Source organism: Calypte anna, chromosome 14, assembly GCF_003957555.1.
Source record: "Calypte anna isolate BGI_N300 chromosome 14, bCalAnn1_v1.p, whole genome shotgun sequence".
Taxonomy (NCBI): domain Eukaryota; kingdom Metazoa; phylum Chordata; class Aves; order Apodiformes; family Trochilidae; genus Calypte; species Calypte anna.
Window position 1 is genome coordinate 10361919 of NC_044260.1, and position 14224 is coordinate 10376142.

The 14224-nt window shown below is 35.5% G+C and overlaps 1 protein-coding gene across 2 annotated transcripts in view; it reads right to left on the minus strand.

The window, feature by feature from the left end:
- The window catches only part of SMG1 (SMG1 nonsense mediated mRNA decay associated PI3K related kinase), a 62570-nt gene that overhangs the window by 21300 nt on the left and 27046 nt on the right, over positions 1 to 14224 (minus strand). For both annotated transcript variants that reach the window (XM_030460221.1, XM_030460220.1), the window contains 21 exons: positions 13451 to 13612; positions 12859 to 12977; positions 12023 to 12110; positions 11837 to 11938; positions 11291 to 11431; positions 10781 to 10980; positions 10305 to 10501; positions 9473 to 9640; positions 8619 to 8773; positions 7421 to 7566; positions 6560 to 6761; positions 5511 to 5620; positions 4988 to 5135; positions 4447 to 4606; positions 3692 to 3812; positions 3365 to 3613; positions 2466 to 2750; positions 1337 to 1481; positions 926 to 1064; positions 397 to 627; positions 121 to 298 (listed from right to left, as the gene is read on the minus strand). In XM_030460221.1, coding sequence (XP_030316081.1) covers positions 121 to 298; positions 397 to 627; positions 926 to 1064; positions 1337 to 1481; positions 2466 to 2750; positions 3365 to 3613; positions 3692 to 3812; positions 4447 to 4606; positions 4988 to 5135; positions 5511 to 5620; positions 6560 to 6761; positions 7421 to 7566; positions 8619 to 8773; positions 9473 to 9640; positions 10305 to 10501; positions 10781 to 10980; positions 11291 to 11431; positions 11837 to 11938; positions 12023 to 12110; positions 12859 to 12977; positions 13451 to 13612 — 3446 coding nt within the window. The remainder of the gene's footprint in view (positions 1 to 120; positions 299 to 396; positions 628 to 925; positions 1065 to 1336; positions 1482 to 2465; positions 2751 to 3364; positions 3614 to 3691; positions 3813 to 4446; positions 4607 to 4987; positions 5136 to 5510; positions 5621 to 6559; positions 6762 to 7420; positions 7567 to 8618; positions 8774 to 9472; positions 9641 to 10304; positions 10502 to 10780; positions 10981 to 11290; positions 11432 to 11836; positions 11939 to 12022; positions 12111 to 12858; positions 12978 to 13450; positions 13613 to 14224) is intronic.

The following is a 14224-nucleotide window of genomic DNA, read 5'->3' on the forward strand; positions in this document are numbered from 1 at the left end:
CCTTTAGTTTTGTAAAGGACGGGCTCTCTTTCTATCATGCTTAAACATTTCCTATTTTTAATGAAAGCACTATGGATACCTTTCTGCTTCTATTCAAACAATTACATAACATATACTTACCTCTCCAAGGAGCAGTTGGTGTAGTTTCCAGCCCATGCTCCAGATACTGTCTAAGTTCTCCAGCATGTTTCACAAGCAATCGTAACAGTCTAAGTGTTGCCATCACAATGACATCATCAGTGCTCTGCTCAGAAGTATTTCTTAAGTGCAGCCTGGGATCATCTTCATCAAGTGGTACCTTGAGAGAGAGAAATACTCCTCTAAGCTAAGTATAGAATTCATATCACCATTTAGAGAAGTTTGTAACTTGATTTCCTCATCAGAACAAACACTAACCTGACCAGCATTGAGTTTGAGGAAAGTAAAGTATGCACTGCAGGAAAGCTTATAGAGACTGAAGATTCTGTCTACAACTTTCCTCCACACTTTAATTAACCCTTCAGTTGCATTTTCATCCAGATCTGAAAGCCAGGGACAACTTGTTAATAACAAACGCCATATAACATCCACCATATCATCTTCTTCATTGTCTTCATTTTCAGTAATTTGTAGGGTCATATCTTCATCCTAAAAGCAAGTAAAGAGAAAACAGATTTGATTAAGTCCTCCAACCATTTCTATAAGCAATATTAGTTCCTAATCTGTTTTTTGTCTTAGCAACTCATGCAACTGCATTACTTGATCATATTTATATAGACCATACAGCAGACGTGTTGCTACTTAGCTAACAAATGGTTTCTTAGAGAACTCTTGTATTGTCTGACTTTTAACTTTAAAACATTTACAAGATGTGAATCACAAGTAGAGGAAAGATAAGGTTCAAACTGATGTTGAACATTTTTTAAGCAAGTAGATTTACACTTACTTGGATGCCAGCTGGACGACACACTGCCTGCCCAAGGATCCCGTAGATTTTCTCCTTATCCTCCTCTGCAATGTTCTCTGGAAGCAAGTTCTGAACCTCAGATTTTTCCCGGGGCAGCAGACGAACACCTTCTCCCTGACTGTAACATTTAATGAATTATTGATCCCCAATATATTAGTTTTTATAGACCTACTGAGACATTAAGACCATTATATATATGTAAAAAGGTCCTTGAAGGAAGAAATCTCCATCCTTATCTCAGAATTAAACTCATTTCTTTTTACAGAGGGCAAGTTATCAGATCTCTGATAGCTTCAGACCACAAAGAACAGTAGTCATAAATACAGAGCTAGAGTTTACCTTAAGAAAACTAATTGTGCCATACAAATTTAAACATTAGGATGAATTTACCTGGCATTATCAACTACTTTCCGGCCCCATCTATAAGCCCAACTGGCCAGGGCTGCCCAAGACTTGGCTACTTCAGGTGCCTGTACTGAAGACAAGTGATACAGCTGTCCCAGAATGAAGTCAGGTTCTCCAACTCCAATATTTACTGTGATGGGAGAAACAGAGCAATGTATGTTAAGATGCAAACCCTGCTTCTGACTTCCTTAATGTAGAAAACAACATCAAAACATTTTAAGTATGCAATATTCTTTTCAGTTTAGTAACCAAATTTCTGAAATGCAATTATTTTTCATTTCTGACACTATCTCCAAAACTGATCAGTTTTTAATTTGCTAACAGCTACTGTCTAAACTTTACAATTACTTTTTCATAAAATGGTGGAAACTGAGGCAAGAAACTCCTGATCTCCAAAAGAGCAAGATGCTTCAGAGAACAGTCCTTTATGAAGTACATAGGGCAGTGTGTTAATTTGTGCATATATTTATTTTCTTCACTATCAAGTCAGAGAGAACCTACTAAATAATATCCCTTAATAGCTCAAAAATCATTCTGATTTTGCAGGAGAGGAAATTGAAAAGTTATTTATAAAAATATTTATTTACAAAATGCATTTTTAAGCAATGAAAGAACTGGTCTTTAAATGCCAAGGTAAAGCCTGCTGAAAAACGGGAATTAAGAGTACATTTGCATCAAAAACAGAAGTGTTCAAATTAAGTCTAGCTTAAAGATCAGGAGAAAACCTAAGGTAACCACTTTTCACACTTATCCAGACTTTCAAAATATAAATCCTGTGAATGCTTAATCTGAAAGATATCGGTTGAACTTTAGCAAATACAAGAGTTAAACAGACAAAACAAAATTTTATATCCTCAACACAAAATGAATGCATTCTGGTTTCTTTTCAGGCCACTATCACTTGAATGAGAAAAATGTGACAAGGAAATGAAATATTAAGGTGTTTCAGCTTTTTAACTGTATACAGTTACACAAAACACAGGCTATTTGTGTATTAGAAAAACAAATACATGAGTGATGGAGTATTTAGACTTTATCAATATAACTGGTGCTATCCCTCAGTGGATTCATCAGTAACTAATTTAACAAAAAATATGAAGGAGAACAAATCTACCTGTAGATTCACTTTCAATCCTCGGGTATTCTTCTTCTAGTGTATTAACAGCTGGGAGATCAATCAAATTATATATGTTTTTAGACAAGGTAGACAGACCAGTGTGATTCTGCTGCTGTCGAGCTCTATAGACTTGTTTCAGCTGTCCTGAAATCTCTTTCCATTCTGCTTGAATCCATTTAGCCAGCGTGAGAATAGATTTAGCAACTGCATATTCAGCTTTGGCAGATTTGCAAAAGGATATGGCACAAGAACTCAGCATTTCCATGGCATGTGTTGACTGACCTGCATTTCACAAAAAGTGTATCTTCAGTAGAGTGAAGACAATTTGATTCAAAACATTTCTTCTGAAGTTCAGCATATTCAGATACAGCTTGTAACAATATAATTTTACAAAGAAAATTCTTTTTGAAGTTAAAAAATTACAAGTAAGAAAAGCCTTGTGAAAACAGTTTGAAACACAAGTTAATAGGATGAAATAAGTTCCTAATGATAGAATCATAGAATTGGCTGGGTTGGAAGGGATCTCAGAGATCATCAAGTCCAACCCTTGATCCACTCCCCACGTGGTTCCCAGCCCATGGCACTCAGTGCCACATCCAGGCTCTTTGGAAAGATCTCCAGACACGGAGAATCCACTACTTCCCTGGGCAGCCCATTCCAAGGTCTGATCACCCTCTCCATAAAGAAATTCTAATATCCAACCTAAACCTCCACTGGCACAACTTGAGACCGTGCCCTCTTATCTTGCTGAGAGTTGCCTGGGAAAAGAGACCAACCCCCCCCTGGCTCCAACCTCCTTTCAGGTAGGATCCTGTCCTATTACAATTTCTTCAAGGTCAGGGGCATTAGCCAGACAAGTAGCTCAAGGATCTACAACATAATTAGTAAACACTCACCTGCTGTGTACAGCAATTTTGTTTTCTCAATATCAAGCTCAGGACCCCATTTTTCATCTATCTGACCTGGTGCAGACAATTTTTTAAAGTGCTGGACTAAGTCTTGTGCAGTGGTAGTTTTTCCTAACTGCACTTCACTGCACTGGGCAAGCAGTCGTGTAGCCAGGGCGATATTTCCCCGCTTCCGTGCAAACTTTGCTGCTGTTAAGCCCAGCTCCATGAGATGGCTTTTAATTGGGACTGTTGGTTCTGAAGAAGAAAGCACAACATTGTAAACAAAAATATTAAAAAATCAATAACTGCACACTGAAGTGAGAGCTTATGTACCTTTAAGCTTTTCCATCAACTGGTTCTGGTACACTGTGTACCTCAGTGCATGCATCCATGGCCTCACATCATGCTGTTTGCATGACCTCAAAGCATCATTGAAGAGAGGTATAAGACAGTCCTGAAAGAGGCAAAGAAATAACATGGTTCTCATGAGACATCTTTACTAAAATGTGTTTTTATTTATTAAAAACAAAGACCACTCTTATTTGTATCAGTAGTTACTCTCTCATTAACTGATAAAACACAAATGTTTTATGCGGCTCTAGAAAGACTTGGTTGATTTTCAGAGGACACCACCAAGGATAGCCCAGAACCAAGCAGAATTCTTTTCTGGACAGCAATAGTTAGAAATTAGAACTAAATAATTCATACTGGTTGAAGACTGACACTGAATTTTTAATTGCTGATGTGATTGTCTTTCCTTAAGTATTTAAAGTTTCTCCTACGACACACAGGTGACTTTAAAAGTGTTAGTGTATTTAGAGAAGAAACACATATCTAAAAAGTAACTACTGACAAAACTTTAAAAATACTTTAGAGTGTAATTAAGAGATGGTATATTTGTAACTATAAAGAAGCCCAACTAAGATTCAAATTAAAAACAACTTGGGCCAAGGCACTTTTGAAAACTAAATTAGGTCTTTTTACAGTATGATTAACAACTGTCAAAATAAATGAGGTATGTTCTATATTCATGACACGACAAGGAGAAAGACATTACCTCCTTTTCAGTTTTAAACACACAAACATACCTCTGATGTCAGCCTGTTGGATACAGTGTTTTCCAAAGCAGAAGAACAATACAACTGAAGAGTGCTCAACACAGGTAAAGACTGAGACACAGTGAGTGTGGAAAGTCTTAAAGGTCCCATAGCAATCCGTGATGTTTGCTTTAAGTACTTAATAACATTTCTGAAATAAAAGAATCAGAAAAATCATTTTTGTTAGCTAGACTTTAAGAGTAAATAGTGATACCAAAATTACTGAAGAACAAGCAAATTCATCATCTTCAAACAGATGAGATAATCTTGCAATTTCACACACAAGTTATGATACTTTATTATTAAACTGACAAGACGTACTTTATCATCTCAAAGAACTACAAAATCTCCGAGTTGAACATCATCTTATTTATCTTCAGTGAGCTTATAACTCACAACAGCTAAAACTGGTAGCAAACTACCACAGATGCTGAAATACAAAGCAGAGTACACTTTTCACAAAGTTACATTTAACAAACCAGAACAGCTTTTCCTGGTATAGTTCAGTTGTTCATAGCACATTTCAACTTACTCAGATATTGACTGCCACTTTTGCTCCTGTTGTATGTGGTTTACAGCTGTTGCCAGACATACTGAACTTCTCAAAAGCTGTACTTCAACTGCTTTTTGAAGTTCTCTTGGATCAGGACTCAGCATATTAGGAAGGAGCTTCTTCATGTCTACATGGAGATGAAACAATTGAAACCAACTAGAACTGCCAAATTTTACCAAGTATCACCAGGCAAGGATGCATTTTTGAGAGCAAGGAAGGCTGGATAACCCCCTCTTATACATATATAATATATACATATTCATATTAGAAGCTGATGATAGCTTACTCATAAACAAACACATTATCTTCAGCAAACACTTTTATATCAACATTTAGGATGACCACTGACAATCATTTTGAAGTTTTATTCATAATGGTGTTGGTTAGTCCACTGAAAACAGCAAACTGCATTCAGAAATTTCAGTCTGTCATTTACAGGCATAAAAACATGAAGAAATATTTGTATGTATTTGAAATGATCTTACAACTTATGCATTTATACCTATTTTTTCCTTGGATCCCCCTGCAAGTAGGTTGATATTTTCTCCTGGTAATAATTCTAGTTGTTCAGTGCATTCAGCAAGTTGTCCAGATTCAAAACTGCTCAAGGATCTGCAATTCAATGTTTAAAGTTTTATTTTCACATTTCTTACTTCATTTCAGTAGCTATATATCTTAGGCAGTAAAAGGAAAGATTCAAACCTACCTTGAAATCCTACTGAGGATGACTAATGAATCCTACAGAGAATGACTAATTCTAAACAAAAATCTGAATTTGCAGATAGCTCAATAAAAGGCAATGGTACTGCACCAAATGAATAAATTCAATGCCAAAGTGAAAGGAAAAAACACCTCTCTAGCAACGAAGCTTTCTCTGACAGAAGTAGTCACCTTTTAGACCTGAAAGATTTTATTTTGAAGGTGCCTTCTCTGCCTTCATTTTTCAAGTCATGAAATTTCAGCCAGAAGACTTTTATGATATTTACCTCAACAGTACAGGGATGGAGAGTAAGCAAATTGTTAAATGAAACTGGAAGGACCCTTACACCTTGAGGCATTGTTTCTATGTCAAGTATTTTTTCATGAACAAGGCAAATACTAAGGGTTGGAAAAGCAAAGCATGAACTACAGTTTTACATTCCGTTACAAGAATAGTGTCCCAGACCACCTTCAGATACTTTTTCCATTAGTGAATTAAAATATTTAAGATCCTTACCACTAATATTTTAGGTTTTACTACTAAATTGAATGAAAGGATGCAACTGCTGCCAACAGAAGTAGAATAACTTTTATTTTCAATTAAAAGATGTTTTCTTGAATACTAAGAAACCTCAGCAATCAGAAAGCCAAAGTAACTATTCAGAATGATGTTACCTCTTTATTTGTCTGGCTAGTAATGTCATAGTCTAATTTTCTTCCTCCCAAGACCACAACTTTTTGTCTTATCACATCTCTATTTTAATTACATTCTGTACCTAAAACCCATAAAAAACTTTAGTATTTCAGTTCTAAGATATTGAACTCTGTTCAATAAATTGATCATATGCTTACTTTATGTAGTTAAAATCTGCTTTGAGGTTGATTGAGGTATTACTATTGCTTTTCTTCAAGTCATGGACCATATTTTGCCACTCCTGAACAGCAGACCAGTCAGCAATGGAAATGTAACATTCACATGCTTTGTTACCCAAGTAGTTTATAACTTCAGGTGAAGAGTCACTTGGCTTAGTCAGAACAGTTTTTCGAGCTTCTCCTGTGAAATAAAAAACCAGTATGTATAATTAAATATATATTCATGCTTCTATATCTTTAAATAGCAATTCCACTACTCAAATGCAATTTTGTGTCTTTTTGTTAAGAAAAATACATAATTAAAAAAATCAAAGATACACAATATTTGCAGTATTCTTGGTCCACATATACATTAAAAGTTTTTTCAAAGGAGGTTTATGAAAGAATTAGTCCATATCCATAAAGAGGCATCAAAACACAAGCAGAAGAACTATATTAGGAACACAGAGGTCCCTTTTCAAAGACGAAACAGAATATGGCAACAAAGTCTCAATAGTTTAAAAAAAAAAACCTGACTAACTAGCATATTTATGATATAATTACATTATAAATACTAAGCCTTAAGTTATGATGCCCTAAAATAACTCAGAAATGACAAAATATATTACCTATTATTTTTTGTTTCATTCAGCTAGACCTCAGTACTGCAAACCCTTGAATCTACACATAATATTGGTTTCAATGGCATTAAGCAGCTCAGTTGAACTGCAGACAGAAATGGGTTTTCAGAGATAAGTATTCAGCACTGTAACTACCAAGGCTACATCACTGAGTGTTTTAACTTTATGCACACAAAGTTACAAAACTGTATTTTCCTTACAAAAAAAAATAAATACTGACCATTGAAGGAATGCTTTGGGCTGGCATTATTCACACTGTTTGAATTTGCCAACTTCAGAACAGTTTTGTCAAAGCCTGTAATGCAGCAATCCACTCCTGTCATGGAGCACAGGTGCTCCTGGTATTCCGCAGTTGCTTTTTCAAACCTTAAATGGTTTAATATTTTAGTCAGCATTTTACAGAACCAGTTTGCTTTTTTGGTAAACAAGATTATATTTTAAACATTTCTTTACCACAATACTCAAAATTCACAGGTCACCTTCAGCAAGAGAAAGGGATTAACATAGAATACAAGTTTACCAGCTGAATTTCTATGTTACAGAACAGGAGAAACACTTTTCCATTCAGGTTTTAATGCCAACTGCAAACCAGGTACAGACTGAAGCAGATAAATGAGTTTTATATTTGACTGTCACAGTGAATAAAGATGAATACTGAGCAATGCCATACCATTTAAGAGAGGTTTGTAAAACTATCTAGGGCAACAATTTACACCCTACACTTGAGATTTTTGAGAAATTCCTCATGTATTACAAAGCTATATATTATTTTAATGAATCTTACAAGAACAGGAAAAAGACAGTTATAAAACTTCTTTTTTTGTTTGTATATTTTGAGATATTTACATAGTAGATAAATAATGAAAGGCATTCCTTTTTCATTTCACACAGAAGAAAGAATGCCGTACTTTAGGGAGTTGAAAACACCAAAAACAAAGGCATACCCTATCTGGAACACTGACCCACTTATTTGTATCTGCAGTCAAAAGATTCTGCCTCAATAGACAGATAGTCACTTTTCCAAAGTTGTACTAAAACTGGAAAGCATCTCCCTCAGAGGCCCTCTCTTGGCAAAATGTGCAGGTAATCAGATCATGCTGCTGGTCAGAAACTTCACTGGGAAATATTTAAATTGATATTTTGCAATGAAAAACTTAATACAACATGAAAATAGTACTGCTATTTATGAAAACTGAAAAAAATAGCTTAGTAACACTATTTGTATTTAAAACCTTGTAATTTAGTTAAAATCAGAAGTCAAATCCCTAAAAATGCTGTTTGCAGTAGTTATCTCTGAAAGATACAATTACTTTAAATAAGCACAGAAATCAGACCAGTAGCCTTGATTCCTGCCACAATTTAATATGAAAGAAAAAACTGTCCAAGTTTGTAACATGCAGTTATCTGAGAAAACTTACCTCCCTTCTGCTTGCTGAGCTACAGAATTGATCCAGGCAAGACTCTTCCCAACTACAGCAGAAGACCAGACAGCAATACCCTGAATAGCTTCAGGACAGTGAAGCTCACATAATGCTTCTACCAGCATCATAATTGTCACTTCCAATTCATTTCCCTAAAGCCAAACCAAAAGCTTTATTTAACAAATCTCATATAAAGTCATAGCTATATACATGGTGAAATACTTGAAATTGGTAAGGTGGTATTTCATTACATGCATCTACAAGTAAAGTGCTCTGCATATTCAGGCATTACACTGATTCTGGAAAAGCAGGGGAGCTAAGGGATGAGTGTATATGCTGTGAATTCTCTCTGAATACCAACAGTAAGCAAACACTATTTAATGGTCTATACCTAGATAAGTAAAAGAATTCATGAAGAAGCAGGAGGTAGTAACTACCCAGAAGGACTTCATTGTTGAAATAATTAAGCAGATGAAATCAAGCACTGAAGAAACTTTAAAAAAAAAAACATTTAGCCACTTTATCCACTCATCCACCCCTGCTGGCTCCTTTGGAAAAGGATTCCCTCAGGCTACGTTCCGCCCTGCTCATACAAGTAACCAAAGACACTCTCACAGTCTCAAGTAGGCCTCACAATAAACAACAGAAGCTTCATAACGTTTAAGCAGAACCTTTTGCTTAAAATTAAATCACTCAATTCAAACTGTGAAGACACCACATCATTCATTTATGTACGTACAGAATGTTGCACAAACTTTTGCAGACCAGTTGAACTACTGATTGCCCTTGGTTCTATGAGAGTATCATGGGAATATTTTTGCAGTAGTCTGCAGAGTTTAAGAAGCGAGTACCTGAGAGAGACTATTATTAGTTTTCATTTCTGTGAGTAAATCAAACCCATGCCTGACTGTCACAGCAGGCTGGCCAGCCAGCAATCCCACTCTCATGATGGAAAGTCTGATCCGTGTTAGCCAATCCTGACATGTCTGGCGATTCGTGTAAAAGAAAGTCCTGATAACCTTTAAAGACAGAAAAGAGAAGCTTTACAATACTGTTCTTCTACCTGAATCAAAATACTTACATCAGGTACATAATTATAGCTAAGTCAGGACAGTTTTCCTTTCTCCAGTCATTTTCAATTGAGAGATGAAGAAACACAAAATTCTGCACCTTCAGTGTTATTAATGCAGATGGTCTGAAATCATGCATAGCATGCAGCTGGCCCAGGCATACTGCCAAGGTAAAAATCTTGACATTAACTCACACTAAATTATATATCACTGCCATGTCAAAGTCTGGTAATTACACAGCTCATTTTAACAGTGAAGAATGTTTTGCAGTTAAAACTACACAAAAGGCTATGCTGTTTATAAATAATTATATTCCTCAGAAAGCATTTTAAACTATCAAATAATTGTCTTGTAAACTGCTGACAATCTACAAATAAACAACTGCTACAAATCAGAGGTACTACAGACTTGCTTGATTTGTACCACTGCACTGGTACTCCTGAAATAAATCCTGTTTTCACTTTTTCTCCAGGAATAAGCCAAAGTCAACAGATTCAAAGCCTCAAAGTTTCAGACATTCTGAAGTTCCACAGTTAAGACCTGTACAATCCTAAAAATACCCTTCATTCTATAGACAGTTTGAAGTAACTTCAAGACAGGAGGACAGACAAACCTTGGGTGGAGAGGTAAGGGCATTGGCACATCCTTCATAAGCATTGTACATCAATTTTTCCAAGTTCTCCAAATATTGCAGAAGGAGAACAAGCCTAAGCTGGTTGCTACTGTGTCCTTCGTCATTGTCTGCAGTAGTCCACTGGCTAACATCTTGGTCAGGGTTTAATGTATGGGCTGCAAGACTCCTAATAATACCTGCACATTTTACCAAAACACAGGAAAAAGAGTTACCAGATAGTTTTGTATTTGAATGTGTCAAGAGATTGCAATGCTAAGATAAATCTCTCAAAAGTCAGCAGTAAATATGCAACTGTTCTTCTGCCATTGCATTTCTGGATATGTCAAACATGCTAAGTCTGTAATAACTGACAATACAGCCATTGGCCTCATGCCTTGAGCATGAAGTTCTTAGCTGCGCAATCTTACAAACAAACAAAAAAATCCCATGTAAATAAACTGTATTTTTCACATTACCTTCAATTGTTTGAAATGTGTCTTGGGCTCTGCCCAGAGGAGTTCTTAACTTTGAAAGAACAGTGAACTGAGCTGCTTCCCAAACAGCCCATTGCCAAAGGACTGCATCAGTCTTCAAGAGATTACGAGGGATGGTTGGTTGATCTCTCTTATCTAGTCTTTGACAGCTGTAGAACAATCTTTCTAACCAATTATCCTTCCTGAGAGAAAACAACAGTACATTAACACAAATTAATGAGGTCACAAGTTTATACTGCTCACACCTCAGCACCCTATTGCTCAAAACAAATTTCTACTAAAATTATTTCCAAGCAGCAATGTACATAGATAAATACACAAAAAGGGATGTGTTTGGAGATATATACATTAACTTAGAAGTGTGAAAACAAATGATTGAAGGCAAAACAATGTGATTCCTAAAGATAATTACAAACCTTAAACTAAATACAGCTTGGAATTGTTTACTTCATGTTCAACATCCATGTATTTCAGTTTAGAAGCAGTTCTTACCCCGTTCGGTGAGAGTTTCCATACAAAATAAAACTAAGGACATCAGAGAAATCCTGTGGATGGAATGTGTTACTGGGTGCTTTGCTCATGTGACTTCTTATAGCCAAAGAAATTTCTTGTATTTCTGTGTGCGTACGGTTACTGCAGAAAAAGGGGAGAGAAAAAACCCATGTTATAATGTACTTGAATAAATCAAGAAAAGTTGGGCAAAAAAGTTACACTCACACATGTATATGTGTCTGCAATGACCAGATTTAAGTATACTCTTTTGTATTAAGACTGAGTGCTATAAGAGCTCAGGTCTTTGAGACAAGCTGCAGGACAATATTGCTGAAGCTCTGGATTACAAGTATTCATATTTCCTGCACAGTTTATCAAACTTGTTAATTTTTTATTAGATACTGTTATTAAACCTGTAACAAAGAAGGGATAGCAAGACATTCCATGCTTTTTGCATATTGACACTCAACTGGCCTAATTTTTCAGATAAATATCATTAAAGAAAGAAAACTATTCTTTGCATTGAAGTAAACCTGGACAACTTACCTCAGCACAACATCTAAGGGAATTGACTTCAGAAGTTTTCCAAAAGTTTGTCTTACACGAGCACCACTATGTACTAGTTGAACACGACACACATCAACACACCTGCATCACCAGAAAGGATAAAAATGTGGTAATATACCCATTAACAGCATAATTCAAATAATAAACAGAATTCTGTGCAAGTACCTTTGTAAAAGGTCATCTGGGAGAGATGAAGACAGGGCATGGAGGCTACTACATGCTTGAAGACAAATGTTCACATCCTCCATTAGGGCTGAATTAAAGAGTTGGAAGAAAAAAAAATTAATCTTGCAAGAACTTATGCATTACCCTGGTTGTGGTATCTGGAGATATTTTTACTGCATATGTGGTAGAAGGAGACACAGGATTTAAGCAACACTTTTTATTTCTTTGACTGGTTTTACTTTAACAAGTAGATGCTCAGGAACAAAAAGTCACTTGTGCTGTGTTACTTATGGGCCTTTTGTGATGGCTGACAGATTAATCCTTGGGACATAGTAATCTATTGTCTCCATACCCTGGCATTACACACACAGTATTTCAATAAGAAAAAACTAAGGGAAAGTGAGTAGCTCCTGGCCTTGGGAAGTTACTGCTCTTGCTAGTATTTTGCTATGAAAACCATTTGTTCCCTTATTTCCATTTCCATGTTTTGAAGTCCAAGACAATACAGCACATTATGGAAGGGTTTGACTGCTTCTGATAAAATAAAATGGAACCTTACAAGTATGATCTGGTACATCACTAAGATTTTTGGTATATCATTTTCACAATAACAATTATTTTATAAAAATTAATTGTTTGCATAAGCACTAAGTAGGGAACCATTGAAGAAAAATTACAGAAGAGTTTGTTTGCACAATATGAATGGGAAGTATCCTTAAAAGTGAATGAAAATAACACAAACAGTCACAGCTATGTGGTGTGTGACAAGGTCACTTATGTACTTAATTATGCCACATAAGAGACAGTTAATAAGTAAAAAATATGTGATATCTTACTGTTTGCTAAAAGTCCTTTACAAAACTTATGAAAAGATGGGAGAGAAAATAACGGTGCATATGTTTCTGACTTTTTCATCAGAACAGCCACTTCCAAAGCCCATGTCATAAGTAGTTTCCTTCAAAAAACAAAAGTATTAGTCACTCTATACAGTTACAGAAAAATCTTTCAGTAGAACTTAAACTACTTCAAGTTATAGATTAGTGTTATACCAGAACCCATGTGTTTTTAAAAAACAACAAAAATGGCTTTGTAACATCAAAATTCTCCCTAGCTTTCACAATGATTGGGTAATACAGGACTGTAACTATTGTAAAAGGTACTGTCAGTAAGCAAAAACATCTTTTCAGTTGATAGTTCTGCTTTTTACTGTACAGATCTTAAGAAGCTTAATTTTTTTAGTTTTCAGGCACAAAAATGAGCAGTTACTTCTTCCACCATTATTGTAACTACTAATGTTTTAAAAAACTTAAATATACTTGACTGGGTTTTACCCCACATTTTACAGAATGAAAGTATCCTGATTTCTGAAGAAAGACATTCTACAAATGGAAAAAAAAGTCTACTGATTAATAAGAAAATTTTAATTACCTGGTATCTTGACTAAGGTTATCTTTCTTAAGCAGCAGTCCCAAAAGGTTTAGTATGATTGAGAAATGTTTTTTTGTTGCTGTTGTTACAGTACTTATAACTGCTCCATCAAACAGAGAGGGAGAGGAAGAGCTGAGGCTACTGGATATAAAATGGTCATGCCTGAAAAGGAAATAAAAACCAGAAAATATAAAATCACCTCAAGATTAGGGATACTTCCTTATAGTACATGGAGAAGGGGGATGACAACAAAAACAAAACTAATACCCCCCTCAAAAAAACCCAAAAAACCAAACCAAAACAAAACAACCAGACACACAACAAACCAAAAACCCAGCAGCAAGAGCCACACAGTAACCACATTACATCAAAACTCAACCAAGTATTTTGATGCCTGGCCTAAAAGAACAAAGCTACAGTTTTACATCAACCCATGCAGCCCAGGAACCTGCTTTCAACTGTGGCTTGTATCAAATGCTTAGTGAAAAATCACCAAAGCCAAGAATTGTACAGAGTAACTAAAACTAAGTATTACCTCACTCTGACAACATTTTCCAAATGACAACAAGTTTTTCTGACAACAAGTTCCAAAACATGATTAAATTTGTTTACATTTCATTACCTTTCCTAGATCTCTCAGTAAGCAAAATAGTAAATAAACTTTCCTCATTTACTGTCAGTAGAGTTCTCCCTCAGTTATCTCTATTCAAACACAAGACTTCTAATCTGCCTTTGAATAAAATGCCAAATTTTAAGCCAGGATATGCTTTCTTG